This window comes from Apteryx mantelli, chromosome 10 (assembly GCF_036417845.1).
Source record: "Apteryx mantelli isolate bAptMan1 chromosome 10, bAptMan1.hap1, whole genome shotgun sequence".
NCBI classification, from domain to species: domain Eukaryota; kingdom Metazoa; phylum Chordata; class Aves; order Apterygiformes; family Apterygidae; genus Apteryx; species Apteryx mantelli.
The window spans coordinates 7,914,914-7,930,220 of NC_089987.1; the positions used below are offsets into that span (position 1 = coordinate 7,914,914).

Sequence of the window (15,307 nt, forward strand, 5' to 3'; positions counted from 1 at the left end):
GTATATACTATGACCTAATGTCTACATGAGTGACCCTTTCACAGGTTTCTGTACATCTGAAGGGAAACAAGGAATTAAAGAATAATCCAGCTACCAGTGAAGTCCATGGGAACTGTGCCAAAGCTTTCAATGGGACCAAATAAGTAAAATACCTATGGCTTGATGCTCATGTTACACTAATGCAATTTCACTGACCTCAGTAAATTTTTTAACGCCCCTCCCTCAGCGTTAGGAGAGAATCAGGTCCATAGATTATTTTTCAAGAACTATCCCCCTTAGTCTTTTAGTTGCCTGCCTTCTTCTTTATCTTCTTCTTATTCTCTTTGAGAGAATTATATATTAATTATATATCTTATGCTTGGATTTTCTCCAGTGTTGTTGGATTTTTTTCTTTTTCACCGCTGCCATTCTATTCAGCCTGTCTTTGGTTTACTTCCATGCTCCTGCACCATACTCTTGCATCTTGTCTAATAGAATACATTTTATCTCCTGGAAAAAAGAAAAAAACCTGCCACAGATACAAAATATCTTTGTTAACATTTGTCCATGCTCATGTTGCTGCGACTGATTACTATGAAGTGGAAGAAGACAGGACTTGGTCTCCATGATACTCAGATTCCTGGAAGAAAAATGTCCAGAGGATTTACACCTCACAATCTCACTAATAATCAGAGAGTGGGTGGGAATGCAGCTTTGAAAACAGTATATCATCATATAAAGGATGTAAACAGATCCATTGAAACAAAGGGTGCTCATGTATGAAAAACTGTGACAGCTCTGGAGGTGATGAGGTCCACTGTGAAAATATTTAGCTAAGGATATCATAATAGGAGAATACTGCATACTGTAGAGGTCACACTTTCAGTGGCTCCACTTATTACATATTTTTATGGTTTTCTTTAAATAGTTTGTGTTTTTACCTGAAAGCTTAGTAGTTCCTTTGGGAGCCTATTGTGTCAGTGGGTATTAAATCTGTGGATTCTTTGGCTACAATGCATGTGAACAAAATTATTATTTTCTAAAGCATTACAAAATATTAGCTCAGTTAGGAGTTTTTTGCCCATTTATAGAATGAGCCATATTTTTACATCCTCAGCTGGAGGCAACACATGTAGTAACTCTGATGGACCTGCAATGATTTATAACAGTAGAGGATCAAGTCCAGTAAATTAGATATTCCCTGCACATGCACACATTATATTCATAAAGTCACTAGTGTACTACAACATTGAAGTAGCAGATTATGAAATTTCTATTTAAAACACATTGAAATTCACAGATGTCCTGTACAGTGAGTAAATATAAAGCACTGAAAGAAAAAAACCTGAAAATTAGTTTTGTTATAACCATAAATTCCACATCATTTATCATTTTTAATGTGGCTTTTATTATTGCTTATTGTTCATTATATTATGGTAGCACCTCTGCTACTGAAAGCAGGGCCGTGTGACACTACAGACTGCGCAAAGCACCCAGTAAGAGGCAGTATTCCCACTAAAGAGCTTGCAGTCTAGACAAAGTAAGTGAGAGAGGAAATCAGAGGCACGGAAAAGCGAGTGATTTGACTGAGATAATATAGCAATTTAATAGCCAAAATAAGGAATGGAATCAGATGTTTATGTTAATACCTGGTATTCTATTCATTTAATCACACTTCTTTTGCAGCACAGATTGAATGTAGCTTTATAGTTCTTCCTTCAAATCAGGAGAACAGTTTTATTCTATTCCTACACTGATATTTTGCTGGGGCTCAGGTTTCCATGGCATTCAAGTTAATGGGAGTTGTCACTATGATAAGAAAGGCTCAGATTGCATGCATGTTTTAAGTTGATAGATTTATAGGCAGTATACAACTGTGAGTGAAAATAAGATCCACTAGTGCTTTACCTCCATCTATCTCAATGGGATCCTCTTTGTACATGCCCTAAATGTGCATCTTCCCTTTTGCAAGGATTAATAACTATTAGCAAGGTCTTTCTTGATTAGAATGGCAGAAGTGGTGCTATTACCATTCTCTTTATTGTGCATGGATATCAACAAGAGATACATACTCAAGCATACCTGAGTACTGTGTTTTCAGTTGTTCCAAAAACATTCAGAAAATTGCATAGAAACACAATATAAAAAACCTGCTTGAAATAATTACAGAGAAAACTGGGTTGTGATGTACTCTGACAGACTCGATTTTAGCATTAATCCACTAATTAAGAGGTTTCTGTGTTTATGAACTGGTGGATGAAAAGGTGAAAAATACTATCATTGTGGATATTACTGTAAATGATGCAAAGAAATTCTTTACCCCTTCCTAAATGTGTCATCAGCACAATGCACAAAATGATCTGATATAAAAAATTCAGTCAAATTGCAGACTATTCAGTAATTACTGAGATACATGGCGCAATGGAACTAGCTTTAATTCTTTGTGGTACATTATGGTGGTTATTTAGTCCATCATGGGGCTATTGTCAGATTTGATTCATTTGGTGGCAGAGGAGAAAATTCTGGTGGAAGCAAGAAACCAAGTTGCTGGGCAGGATTAGCAGATGGAAGGGCACATAGAGTAAAAGTGTCTTCAAGGCAATTTCTCTAATGCAATTATCTGCACAAGGATTTTTTTGTTTGTTTTGTTTTTTTAATAAGGTACTTCATGTATTGTTCATGTGACAGTATGGTACCTAGAGTATAAACCTGATTTTGGCATTGATTTGTATATTATCGTCCCATTTGACTAATGCTACAAAGACAAAGAGCTATAGTTTTGACTTAACATGCCTGTGTTACGACGATATTGCAAGGAACTTGGCATCTGTTTATCTGTAGGGTAGGCCTATTATAGACAGTGGCATGTTAGTTTTTTTCCCCTATTACCCCAAGCAGTTCCTTCCAAGAGCAGTATCGCTAGTAGTGAGGAAGATGACTCCAAGTAACCTCAGTTCTTGGCTTGTTCTGCAATGACCAACAAGGCAGCCAAGTACAATAGTGATTTTTATAATGTGAGGTGAAACACTTCCATGACTGAATGCATCCACTCATTTCAGAGGCACCACAAAATAGCTCCTAGATAATAAGTTTCATTGGCAATGCATGATACAATAAACAGGCAGAATTTCAGGAAATTGTTTAACTGTGAAACGTCTCTCACAGCCTGCAGCTCTGGTGTCTGTGTCCCAGTGTCTTGTCATTAACTCACACTGCAGAGCTCCTGTGCATCACCAATATGGGTCTTTCTGGAAACTTGATGACCTTTCTCTAATCAGATAAGTGTATGATGGCAACAACATTTGAATGCTACTAACTGGAGCTTTTTTCGTACTAATAGTCATTTGTATGTTAGTTTGTGCATATGTTTTCATCGCTTTGTGGAATTCTGGCATAGAGATGTTGCCCAGAAAGAGTTTCTTCTGCCCCAAATTGTGTCTTGCTTCTGATTAATCTAGATTTCCACTCTCACGTATGGTTCTCTTTTCAGCTTTGGTATGATTCATGATGGAGAAGGAAATCCTTGTAGAAAAGCTGAGGGTAATATAATGTCTCCCACACTCACAGGAAACAATGGAGTGTTTTCTTGGTCTGTGTGCAGCAGGCAGTATCTCAACAAATTTCTCAGGTAGGTCAGATGTAAATCTGGGCCAGTGCCAGGGAATATATCTTAGTAGCAGGGCATGAACTCTTGAACAGACATAAAAATTACTTAAGTGTGAAATTCACTTCTTTTTAAAATGTGTTCAAACCAATGTACTATTTGAGCCCACACACTTGGACTTATGAGGCGTATAAGTGGTATGCTATGTATGCAAAGTGTCTTTGTCCTGCCTCTTTTTAGAAGAATGAATTTCACCCTCCATGAATATCCTGCAGTAATGACTGGCATGCCATTCTTTCCCAGGCATTCCTGTCCGCAGCTCAGTTTATTAGAGAATTAGTAGGAAGTGAACACAAAAGAAGGCAGACACAGTGCTACCAAATTCATTACAAGATGTAAATTAACACTAGTGGCCTTTCTCCCTGAATTTTCTCTTTTGATCTAGTTCATGCCATGAGTAAGCACATTTTACATTTTCCATATACTGCTTCTGGGAAGGAAAAAAAAAGAGAGAGAGAGAGAGAGAGAGAGAGAGATCAATTGTTTCTCCACCATGTCAGCATTATTCAGTGATGCTTTTAAAGGAGCTGTCTTTTGATGCATATTTAATATCATGAGAATTGCAGTCCTTCTTTCCTGTACAAATTTATTTTATTTTGTTAGTCCTACATGGACATAATGTGCCTCATTCCAAAAAAAATGTGTAAGTGGTACTAAGTCCCAGATCCTAAAAGGTGTTTTAGATGTTAATTCCTTAATTAGAGTCAGAATCAAGAACCTAGATACTTCTGTGGATCTGATCCTTGCACTCCAAATTAGTATTTTAGACCAGTGGACGGGAAAGATGACAGAGTTCTGGTGATTTTGGCTGCTACAATGATCAAAGATATTCTAAGTACACAAGCAAATTGCAAATTACAAAGTCATATAAGCCCTCCAGCATGCAGTATGGTCCAACAGACATATATTTGGAAGATAAATCCAGCATAGACTGACCTTCTGTATATGTGGGTCCTTAAGCATATACAAAGGAAAGAAGTAGACCATAGTGTACCTTTGGTCTTAAGCTAGACGCAGCCAAGCCAAAGCACGCAACACAGCCACAGCAGCCTTTGGTATGTCAATCCACATGAAGTGAATGGGACACTGCTCGTCTTGCTTCTGTACATTGTCTTATATCCTGATTCTGGGAATCCATTTAAGGGAAAGCAGCAGACCAGATCACCTTGTTCTTGGTTACACAGAAATAAAGGGAGAAAAGAATTTGATAGCATTCTTTCTTGTCATAATAATGCCAAGGCCTGGAAATTCCTGTGTCCTAAAACTTTGCAGGTCAGGCTAACAACAAGATGTCAAGATATTTTGGCTTCTGCAGTAGATATTCTTATTCCAGTGCATGCCAATAAAGCTAGTTAAAGGTACCGTATACTGTACTATGTGTTTTTGCTGTTCTGTAGCAAATAAAATATTCTGATAGAAACATGATAGTCATGATTAATTCACCTTCTCATTATAGTACAGCTCAAGCTGCTTGCCTGATTGATGAACCCAAGCAAACAGGACAGTATAAATACCCTGACAAACTGCCAGGGCAGATATATGATGCTGATACCCAGTGCAAATGGCAATTTGGAATGAAAGCAAAACTATGCAACCTCAGCTTTGTAAAGGTACCTATTGATATACTTTTGAAAAGTTAAAATTACATTAGAGAACTGCAGTGCATTTATCAATAAGTACAAGTAATATAGTGTTCTCCAGAGGGTAGGCTGTTTCTCAACCTTATCTTGCCTGGCAATTTACTTTGAAAGCATTGGCCTTCCTTGAGGAATATCACCATCCCAGGGGAGTTTCAGAAAGAAACATGTTCTTTTCAGGAGCTATAAGTTTGCATAAAGATCCATCAGGCAGTGCCTGCTATGCTAAGGGAAATTAGTAGGCAGTGCAGTTTTGATCAAAACTTGCACAGAGTGTTGCAGGGTGAAGGGAGAAGTTCACTGTGTTTTGTTTTACTCTTACACATTGGCATGGAAGTCTGGAACAGATCTATAGCGTTATTTTAGAACAATAAAATGTAACTTATATTCTTGTTTTTTGATTGAGGATTAACCTAGTTTAACCTGTTATTTTAGTGACTATTATACCCTTTGCTGATCTCTTTAGAGAAGATGTTTTATTAAATAATCCAGAGTGCTCATTCTGAAAAGAAGTGTTGTCATTTCTTATACTCCTATTATTATCCTGCGGTATTTTGATTTATTTTATACTAACTGCCTTTATCAGGTGATGGCAGCTGTTTTTCCTCTATAGCCAATAAACAAAGAAGTGAGAGTGAACAGCACTGTGAAGAGACTGTGTTTCCAGACATCTCCTGTGTTTTAGAAAACCAGGTCTCTTCGGAATTTCATAACCCCTGTAGATTTGTTTTAATTTTGACCTTGAACTTTTTACCACAGTTTTTGTTCTCTTGTAGTCTCACACTCAAAAAAGTTAAAAAAAAAAATCCAGTGAAACGGTGCATGAACACAAAGGCAATATACAGAATACTGCTGTGCTAAGAATCTTAAACTCCAGATTTTCTAAGTTCAGAAGAAGGTTTTATTCATATGGCTTTTAAGGTAGCAAAGGCATATATCATTTATCACTATTTCTAAATACCAGGAAATAATGGGCAATTATATGAGTACAATTTCTTTCTCTTTCCAGGATATATGCAAGTCTCTCTGGTGTCACAAAGTGGGTCACAGATGTGAGACAAAGTTCATGCCAGCAGCAGAAGGAACACCTTGTGGCATAAGTATGGTATGTTATTTTATTAATAGTACTACATCATTCTAACTTATTGTTGACTGTATTGACTGTATTGGGTCAAATACTAACTCCTGTCAAAACCAGTTTTATCCAGATCACTGCAGGTTTCATAGTATGGGCTGCTGGATTGCTCAGTAAAAGACTGCATTGCAAAAGACTGCTCCTTGCAGTGACACATACATGATGGGAGCGAGTGATGCCCTTCCCATCAAACTATGCAATAAGATACTTCTGGCAAATCTAAGTCATTAAGAAATTCCACTGATTATAACAAAAATTAGATCAAGACTTCAAATTCCACTCTGCAATAAGCATTCCTTAAGTCATAAAATTTGCTATACAAACTAAGGTCGTCATGCATACTATCATCAGTGATCACTACTGAAAGAACACGGTTATTTGTTTTAATTGAACCCTGTAATTTACTCAAGGCTATAGTTACATGAAATATTTTATTTTGTTGTAACGTGTTTCTTCCATTAGAATATTGTTTTCATTTTCAGTTACTGATATCATGTTGTATCTCCCTTTCTCTCTTTTTGCAATGTCTAATAAGTGAATGATAAAAGGAAGCAATTTTAACAGAACTTTAGCAGTCTATTTTTAAATGACATGGGCAATTTTGAGGTTCTGACAGCCCAAGAGCATCAACTAACATGGAACATTTTGGAACGAGTAAGCTGAAAAGTTAGAGTACAGTTTTAAAGATTTGTACCTTGGAGATCTTAAACCCAGAGCCTGGGCAAATTTTAGGACATTACTTACATATATCATTGCGTTGACCAATGTCCTGCTTCAGAGTCCTTGTTCTACTGTAATCTCATTGAGTCCAGTGGGAGACCTCATGTTTACAGGATTAAGCACTTGCTCTGGGGCTTTTAAAAGTGGATCTTTTCTTTTTTGCACTTAGTAGTTACCACTAACTGATGGGATACTTTTCGGCATTCTTTTGGCAGTGGTGTCGAAGAGGACAGTGTGTCAAATATGGTGAACATGGACCCAAGCCTGTCAATGGCCAATGGTCTGCCTGGTCTGAGTGGTCAGAGTGTTCTCGGACTTGTGAAGGTGGGGTCACGTATCAAGAAAGACACTGCAATAATCCAAAGTAAGACATAGATATGAAAAGGTATTATTTTTATACTAATTATTTATGTTATTAAGTCAAAAAAGAAATAGAGTCCATTTTTGTAAGGAAATAATATGTGTGGAAATCATTCTAAGATTTTTCTTCATCTCCAATATGACCAATCAGTAGTTAGGGAACACCAAAAGACAGTATATGTTCTGATACTAGAAAGTAGAGGTTTGTCTGAAGACTGGCAGAACATAAGGAAGTCTTCACATGATTAGGATTTAATGATTCCTACACAGAGCTCATCAAAGAAGACAAAAAGGAAAATGTTTTGACGAAAAGAATTTTTCATGCTCATTGCATTGCATTTTAACTTAGATGAATCTCCCAATTCTTTTGAAGTTCATATGCAGTATTTGTACAATGCCATATCTATATTGGAGGTATGTTCTACATTAAAACGCGTACCATCCACAGAACAATTTTCTAATGCACCTCTGGAACAAATATGCAAACTAAATGCAATTTATTTTGTGCAACTGCACATACTTGCAGAAATAAAGAAATGCCACACAAAAATATTCACACCTAATAACTTAAAACTAACTGAAAAAACTCTTATAAGCTATTAAAGACTTCTGAGGACATCATACTATCCAGGAGAGTAAACCAGAAATGTTTAAAGTCAATTTCCAGATAGTTGTCGATGGATGTCTTTGCATGTCTGTCATGTTCTTTGCATTCTTTTATGTTTCACAGGTCAGAATAAAGTTACTGACTGCTAGAACTGTATGTTAACTGGTGAAACATTTCTGATATTTTCCTTTAGTGAATATCTTACCACCATAAATACTACTATTCCTTACATACTATTTCAAAGGAGATGTAAAGTGTTATCTCTAGCAAGAGAACACAGGGTCTCAATTGCATGTCATACATGTATTTTCATTTTTGTACTCTGGTCCCTGTTTTTCCTGCTAAATATGCATGCAGGCACATTGTTCTCTGCATTGATTCTCACGCCTTTGATTGCTCTCCCTACGCCACAGCAGAATGTCTGGCAGTTGGAATGTCTCCGTTTGGTTCAGTGTTAGAACTGATCATGATTTCAAATGGTGTTAAAACTAAAGCTCTTGAGCATGAAATGTGTCTGTTACTGCAGCTCTGTGTATTTAGAACTTGCTTTGAGAGTGATCTGTCTGTTTTAACTTCAATATGAATTCATATAAGACTTGACGCCAGAACTAGATCATGTCTCTACTAAATTTAATTTTATTACATTAGTGATAATTAACTTGGAGCAAAGAGAAGAGACTGTAAATCTTTCTCAGAGTGATGAAATGACAGGACGGTAAGCAAGCCATCCATAATACAGTGTAGCTGCATTTCACATCACTGACCAACAGTGCTTTTATATAAATGTGGATTCATTAGAAAAATGATCCTATCCATTTTCAATGTTAAACTACATGGAAAGATTAATAACCTACTCACTGTTCATTGTTAACCTCTATAACTACACATAAACAACAAATAATGATTCATTTTTTTTAATTTCGTAAATATATTTCAGACATTTATGTATTTCAGTATATATATTACTTCATATGTAATATATTTATTTCAGTTTTCCTAATCCAGATTTGTGTAGGAGCTAATGTTTATTTTGCTCAAAAGCTTGTTAGAAGATTTTGGATAGCAGAATTCTGAAGGTGACAAAGAATAAAATATATTTCTGTAAGAGATCAGGACAAAGGCTGTGGATCTCTGAAGACTGACTGAATTCTAAAATAAGATTTTTAAATAAGTAGTCCGCTTTTCAAAACAACTGACTTCTTATGGACATTGAGGGAGATTTGTAGGTTTCCAGTGATTTTAAAGATGACACTTCTTATTTAGGAGCTTAAGCACCAGTGAGGAATGTAACTTCAGGCTGCGACTTTTGAAAACTTCTCATCTGTGGTGTGTGCAATTCTCCTCTTGAAAATAAAAGCCAACCAATTCAATTCTCTTTTTCTTGACAGTCATAGGGCAGACCTTGTCGTCATGCCCGGACAGCTCTGGATATGGCTTCTGAATTACCGCCTGAGTTACGTACAAATTCATACTAACAAACACCTATGGAAGTCAACTGTAGTACACATAACTATGCAGATTTGCTAAAATCATTATGTTTCTACAAATTGCCACAGTGTAATTTCATGGATCTGGTTTTCGTATATCACAACATTTTACAGTTGAGATATTTTTCCAAGAAAGAAATAGATTACGTAATTTAATAGCTCAGCTGGTAAAGAACCTGAAGAGTGCCCCAGAGATTTAAATTAACTCCTTAGTCGTATCTGTGGGACTGAATCGTACCCACTTCACAACAGTGCATTGCTCACAAAACGAGTAGAATGCAGTTTTAGGCATATATGTAACCAAAAGACAAAATCAATAAAATTGCTTCAGCACATATCCTTTTTTAATCTTCTGTGTACAATGACTGCAAGAGTGACTGCAGACACTGCAGATGTAAACTGATGTAAACTAATGCTGCTGTTTAAAATATTAAATTAAAAATGAAAATTGTGAAAGACCTTGTAAGACCTTTGAATTCATGCAGGAAAAATCATCTAGCTTTGTGACATTATGGTCATTTCTAATAATATGGTCATAATACAAGCAGAAATGTTCACACTTGAATAAATGATCACAAACCATGAAAAAATAAGGTTCCAGAATCTCAGGGTCTAATTCCCGTTATAATACATGAAATATTTTCCTTGATCAGATTACTATACATATCATTCCATGATTTCTCACTCTGTATTGCATTCCAGTGAATATTCCTCTCAATAATCCTCAGTAAGGCCTCAGCTCTAACCGCACCTACTCATGCAAGGATCTTTACCTGTGCGCTCCAAAGCTGGGGATGTACACAGGTAGCTGGAAAGCGTAGGCTAGGTCTGCATTAGGAGCACTGGACTGCTACAGAAATATTGGCATCCCCTCTGTGCAAAGCTTTCCATCACGAGCAGTTATACTAACAAGAGCTTCTGCGGACAGTCGAACCAAACCCTACTAGTAGTATAAATGTCATGACTTTATCAGTGCAGATAATAGCCTTGCTCAGAAATTCAGTTTTGTAGATCTTTAGCGTAGTTTCCTATGGCTTACATAATTCTTACTGACAACTTGTTGGTAAGAAATCGAAGGTGGGGAAAAGTCCATCAATTCTCTGGCCAGCAGTTTCAGTGATGGGAGCATGCTGTATTATTAAAATGCTGCAACAGAGCTGGAAAGCAGAACACCTCTTCCAGTACTCCCTTAGTTTGGTGGAATTTTACATCATCCTCAAATGCAAGACTGTGGCTAGAAGTCACGATCTAGCCATAAATAATCCTATTATATTGCTTGTTTGGTGGCATTTACTTGGAAAGAGGTTGCTTTTTTCCCTTACAGTTGAGAAGTTTTGTTCTCTGAGGATGAAGGAGGTTAAAAAGAAAAACACATAAATGTGCTGAAGCTGTAAAGAAAGTCAGTAGAGAATTGAGTATGGACCCAACAGCTTGGCTGCCTTAACTCAAAGCTCCCAGCAATTGCACAAAGTCAATATAAATACTGCCTGACTTCACTATTTAAAGAGACATCCTCCCTGCCCTTCAAAAACTGGATTGCCACCAATTAGGACAGAACACTTGCCTTTTTAAGACCTTTGCTGTTGGACCCAGCATCGGCATAGCTAGTAGATAACCTCAGGAAAGGTCAGTGGAAGGTTTTTCCTACAGCACATTTCCCTGGTGCTTTAGCCAGCTATAAATGGACTAGCAGAGGGGTTTCCACCCCTTCCTTTGCCCGACTGTTTTGCAGCCTAGATTTTTGGCAAAGCTGGCTATACCTTCAGCCAGCAGTACCTTCAAAGCTGAGGCAAAACATGAAAACCAAGCCCCAGCTTGTTGTTAGAAAAGTATGAGGGTTAGAATTTACAATAAGGAAATAGTGTAAAAATAAAATGAACCTGGGTTCTCTCATCCATGTTGTACCAAGCTGTCCCCATGTTACTCCATAGCAGGATGCATGTTAAGAGAAATTGCATGATATGGGATAAAATTTTCACATACAGTTTAGGGATTTAGACAAACAACTCCATTATATTTGTTGCAACTGTATAAATCTTGTATCTTTTAAATTATTCTAATTTTTTTCCTTAATGTGTAACATGGCCAAGCCATCCGCTGAAAGATGGCTTGTCTTCCAAGTGTGTCCATTCCCTTAAGTTTTTAAAAATCATGATATGAATGTATGCAGGTGCAGAATCGTTACATTTTTTTTCTCTTAATGCAAGAATTAGTACAATATCACACACATTCCGATAGTTTGGGGTTTTGAAGACTTGGCACAATACTTGCAGATGTGTATCTGATTGTGAAACTGCAACAATAACATCAGTGGATTCCAATGTAGATCCATAAGGAATATGAGTGTGAGTGAATACATTACTCAGCAGCTTATGAGACCTCTCGGTCACTTTGAAAAGAACAAGCCTTATGTTTAAAATTGGTTTACAGTCATGTACATAGATCCAATAGTTAAAAAAAATATTATTCTGATAGTGTAAGATATTAGGAAAGTAACAGAATATGTTCTTTTCATACTGGCCAGAATTAAGGAAAATGCCCAGGTAAGGGCTGCTGAAGTAGATGCAATGTGTTTAAAGTTAACCATGAACTTCAGTATTCTCCCAAAGCAGGGCAATTATGCACAGTCCCTGTTTCCTTGACTATTTAAAAGTACATTTTTTTTACAGTGATTTACAAAACAAGCAACTAGAATGTAATTACTCATTCTGTTTATGTTTGATCAGTTTTATGTTATCCCTTATTAACTCTTCCTGTGATAGGTAATTCTTTGCACATGTTCATTCCTGGATTACAGCAAAGTAAAAATAGCTAAAGAACAAGATTGAAACCAGCCAATACAAAATAGATCTATAAATTTAAATCAGTGAGAACATGATTCACCTCTGGCTGGTTGCATCTTTGCTGCGTTTGCAGTGATCCACATAGGTATTGCATGGCAACTGCTTTGCTTGGTTTTAGCAACCATGAAAATTAATTGCCATATTAGAAATATTGATCTCTTAAGGCAATAAGTTCTCATTTTGTCAATGCACATGTAATATCATACAGGCTGTGTAACATCATGTAGGCTGTGCAAAAGATTTTTTTCTCTTTTAGGCCACAGTATGGCGGCAAATTCTGTCAAGGCTCAAGTCGTATTTATCAACTTTGCAATTATCAGCCATGTCCACCAAACAGTCTGGACTTCCGTGCCCAGCAGTGTGCAGAATACAACAGCAAACCCTTCCGGGGGTGGTACTACAAATGGAAGCCGTACACTAAAGTGGAAGGTAATTACAGCACCGCTCTGATGGACAACGTCAGTTGCAGGAAGCAAGCTATAGATCTATAATTCATCCATATTCTTTGGGCAAATATCACCCTGATGTAAGCAAACAGAAATTCAGTTGGCTTATTTGGAGATGTGTTTGCTTTCCAGCATACCTGAATCTCGCCCTCTGTGTGATACTGCCTGTATGAACACGCAGTTGATTTTGATTGTGAATTTAGATCTTTGTCCTTGGCATGACTCCCTGGCTGTTGCTACCCTCTCTTTTATTTTATATTAGATATATTTTAGTGTAAAACAAAACAAAACAGCAAAAAAATTTCCATGGATTTTTCAGCATGGGAAATATGAGCTCCCACAATAACACTAGCAGACTCTTCCTTCATTTGGAATGTTCTCAGATTTCTAAATGTAACAATAAATCAACCTTTTGACTTCTCTACTGGTATAGTCCCATGAGAATTGGAAAAACAAATAATGTACTGAACATAAATTTTTTCAGGGTATCTTTTACTACTAGATCTTTATAAAGGTCAGGTCTCCATAACTATTTCTTGTCTTTTGTAGAGGTTAAGTTCATTTTTCCTTTACACATCTTTATTTTGTAATTAGAATCAATATTCATTTTTATCTTATATTACCAATATTTTCTGCAGTTTGAAAGCACAGTTTATAGGTGCAGTTGTTACTACTTAAATAAAAGTGGCTAGTGTATATCACATTGTAGCTGCTCTGTTTAGTCCTGTACAAATTTGCTTTGAAGGATATTACATGTATAATTTTATACATGCACACATATAACTTTTATTTATAGCCTGTTTATATGTCCTTCAAAAGATTTTGGAGGCACTTTGGTTGGTATTTAGAAATCTATGTTGTACCAGCCATTATGAATGGAGGAAAGAGGAAATATGGTTTCACAGCATGTCACAACGGATGCTGTATTATAGGCAGAATGATGCATCTTGTTTAACAGCAACTAAGCTAACCTGCATTGATTTTAAAGGCAAAAGGGATATGTTTAGCAAAAGAAATAGGAGCTTAAAATTAGGGACAAAGGACATAATTTTCAAAAGGAAGAAGTCCCCACGTAACTCTGAAATTAAAAATGCCTCACTGTCCTAACTCTCCTAGCTGCTTTTCAAAATCTCCCCCAAGATCTATATTTGTGCTCCTAAAACCATGAGCTGATTTTCAAAATTGCTACACGTGTGGCTCTGTAGAAAGAGTGGAGTGCTAAGTACTATCCAAAATCCAGCTGCTTATTTAAGGGCAAAATGTATTTTGAATCTAATTTCATGAAAATGTTTTTATGTTGCTTTATTTAGTCCTTTTCTTGCATGAAAATTGTGTTCTTCAGCAATTGTTACAATATTTCAATACCACCACTGGATTTTCCTAGAATTTATTAGCCCTTCATAAGCATAATATACCATCCATATAGAAGTAGAAATCTGATTGACAATGCTGTGAATTTTTTAGAGGAAAAGTGCTTTTATTAAGGGAAAACCTGCCCCCAGTCCTAGCTTCCTGCTAAACTTATCATTTGTGCCATTTTATTTCTTTTTCAATTTTTACTTAAAAATTAATGAAAACATTACAAATCTCCCATTTCTCTTAATAAAAAATGAAACTTGAAACTGTGGGCAAGTGCTGCTAAAATTTAGGGCCACATCAACAGCACAGCTAATGGAATATGCGTGTTTTCACACTGGTGTTGAATTTTAAACTATCTGAGTGTCTGGATTGTCAAATTCACCTCTTATTTTAAAATAGCATAATATAAGCTACTGTATTTGGCTGTACTTCTGCCTATCTTGGGGTCCTAATATGTGACCAACCACAGATAACCCTTGTAGCTTCCAAGTGTCACCTAGGATGTGGGAAGAAATAATAGCAGAGTTTAGGTTTTGGGGTTTTTTAACTTTCTTTGGTCTGCTAACACTTTCTTGTCTTGTTTTTTCCCAGAGGAAGATAGATGTAAATTGTACTGCACAGCTGAAGACTTTGACTTTTTCTTTGCAATGTCCAGCAAAGTGAAGGATGGAACGCTGTGTTCTCCAAATAAATACGATGTTTGCATTGATGGAATTTGTGAAGTAAGATAAAATTAAGTTTCTTACAATCCTAATGTCTTTTTTTTTTTTTTATGGGCAATTGACTCCTTTATCAAAAATGCAGCTGTTTCTTCAAATTCCCTTGTGTCTGAGTCCTTCACTTCTGCCTTTTGGTTGCAGCAAGTAGGGTGTGATCATGGACTTGGTTCCAAAGCTGTATTGGATGCTTGTGGAGTTTGTAAAGGAGATAATTCAACATGCAAGTTCTTTAAAGGCCAATACTTGATCCAGCACAAAGCTAATGGTAAGGAAAGCTGTTCCACATGATCATCAACTCATTGCTCTGCTGTATCCCCATGTAATATATATGACTCCTTGCTCATTAGAGCA

At 36.5% G+C, this 15,307-nt stretch overlaps 1 protein-coding gene across 1 annotated transcript in view; it reads left to right on the forward strand.

The window, feature by feature from the left end:
* Window positions 1-15,307, forward strand: part of ADAMTS18 (ADAM metallopeptidase with thrombospondin type 1 motif 18) — an 80,480-nt gene that overhangs the window by 36,558 nt on the left and 28,615 nt on the right. Inside the window, exons 9-15 of the mRNA XM_013941257.2 lie at window positions 3,470-3,607; window positions 5,100-5,253; window positions 6,290-6,385; window positions 7,351-7,499; window positions 12,689-12,861; window positions 14,829-14,959; window positions 15,098-15,221. Of these exons, the coding sequence (XP_013796711.1) occupies window positions 3,470-3,607; window positions 5,100-5,253; window positions 6,290-6,385; window positions 7,351-7,499; window positions 12,689-12,861; window positions 14,829-14,959; window positions 15,098-15,221 (965 nt within the window). The remainder of the gene's footprint in view (window positions 1-3,469; window positions 3,608-5,099; window positions 5,254-6,289; window positions 6,386-7,350; window positions 7,500-12,688; window positions 12,862-14,828; window positions 14,960-15,097; window positions 15,222-15,307) is intronic.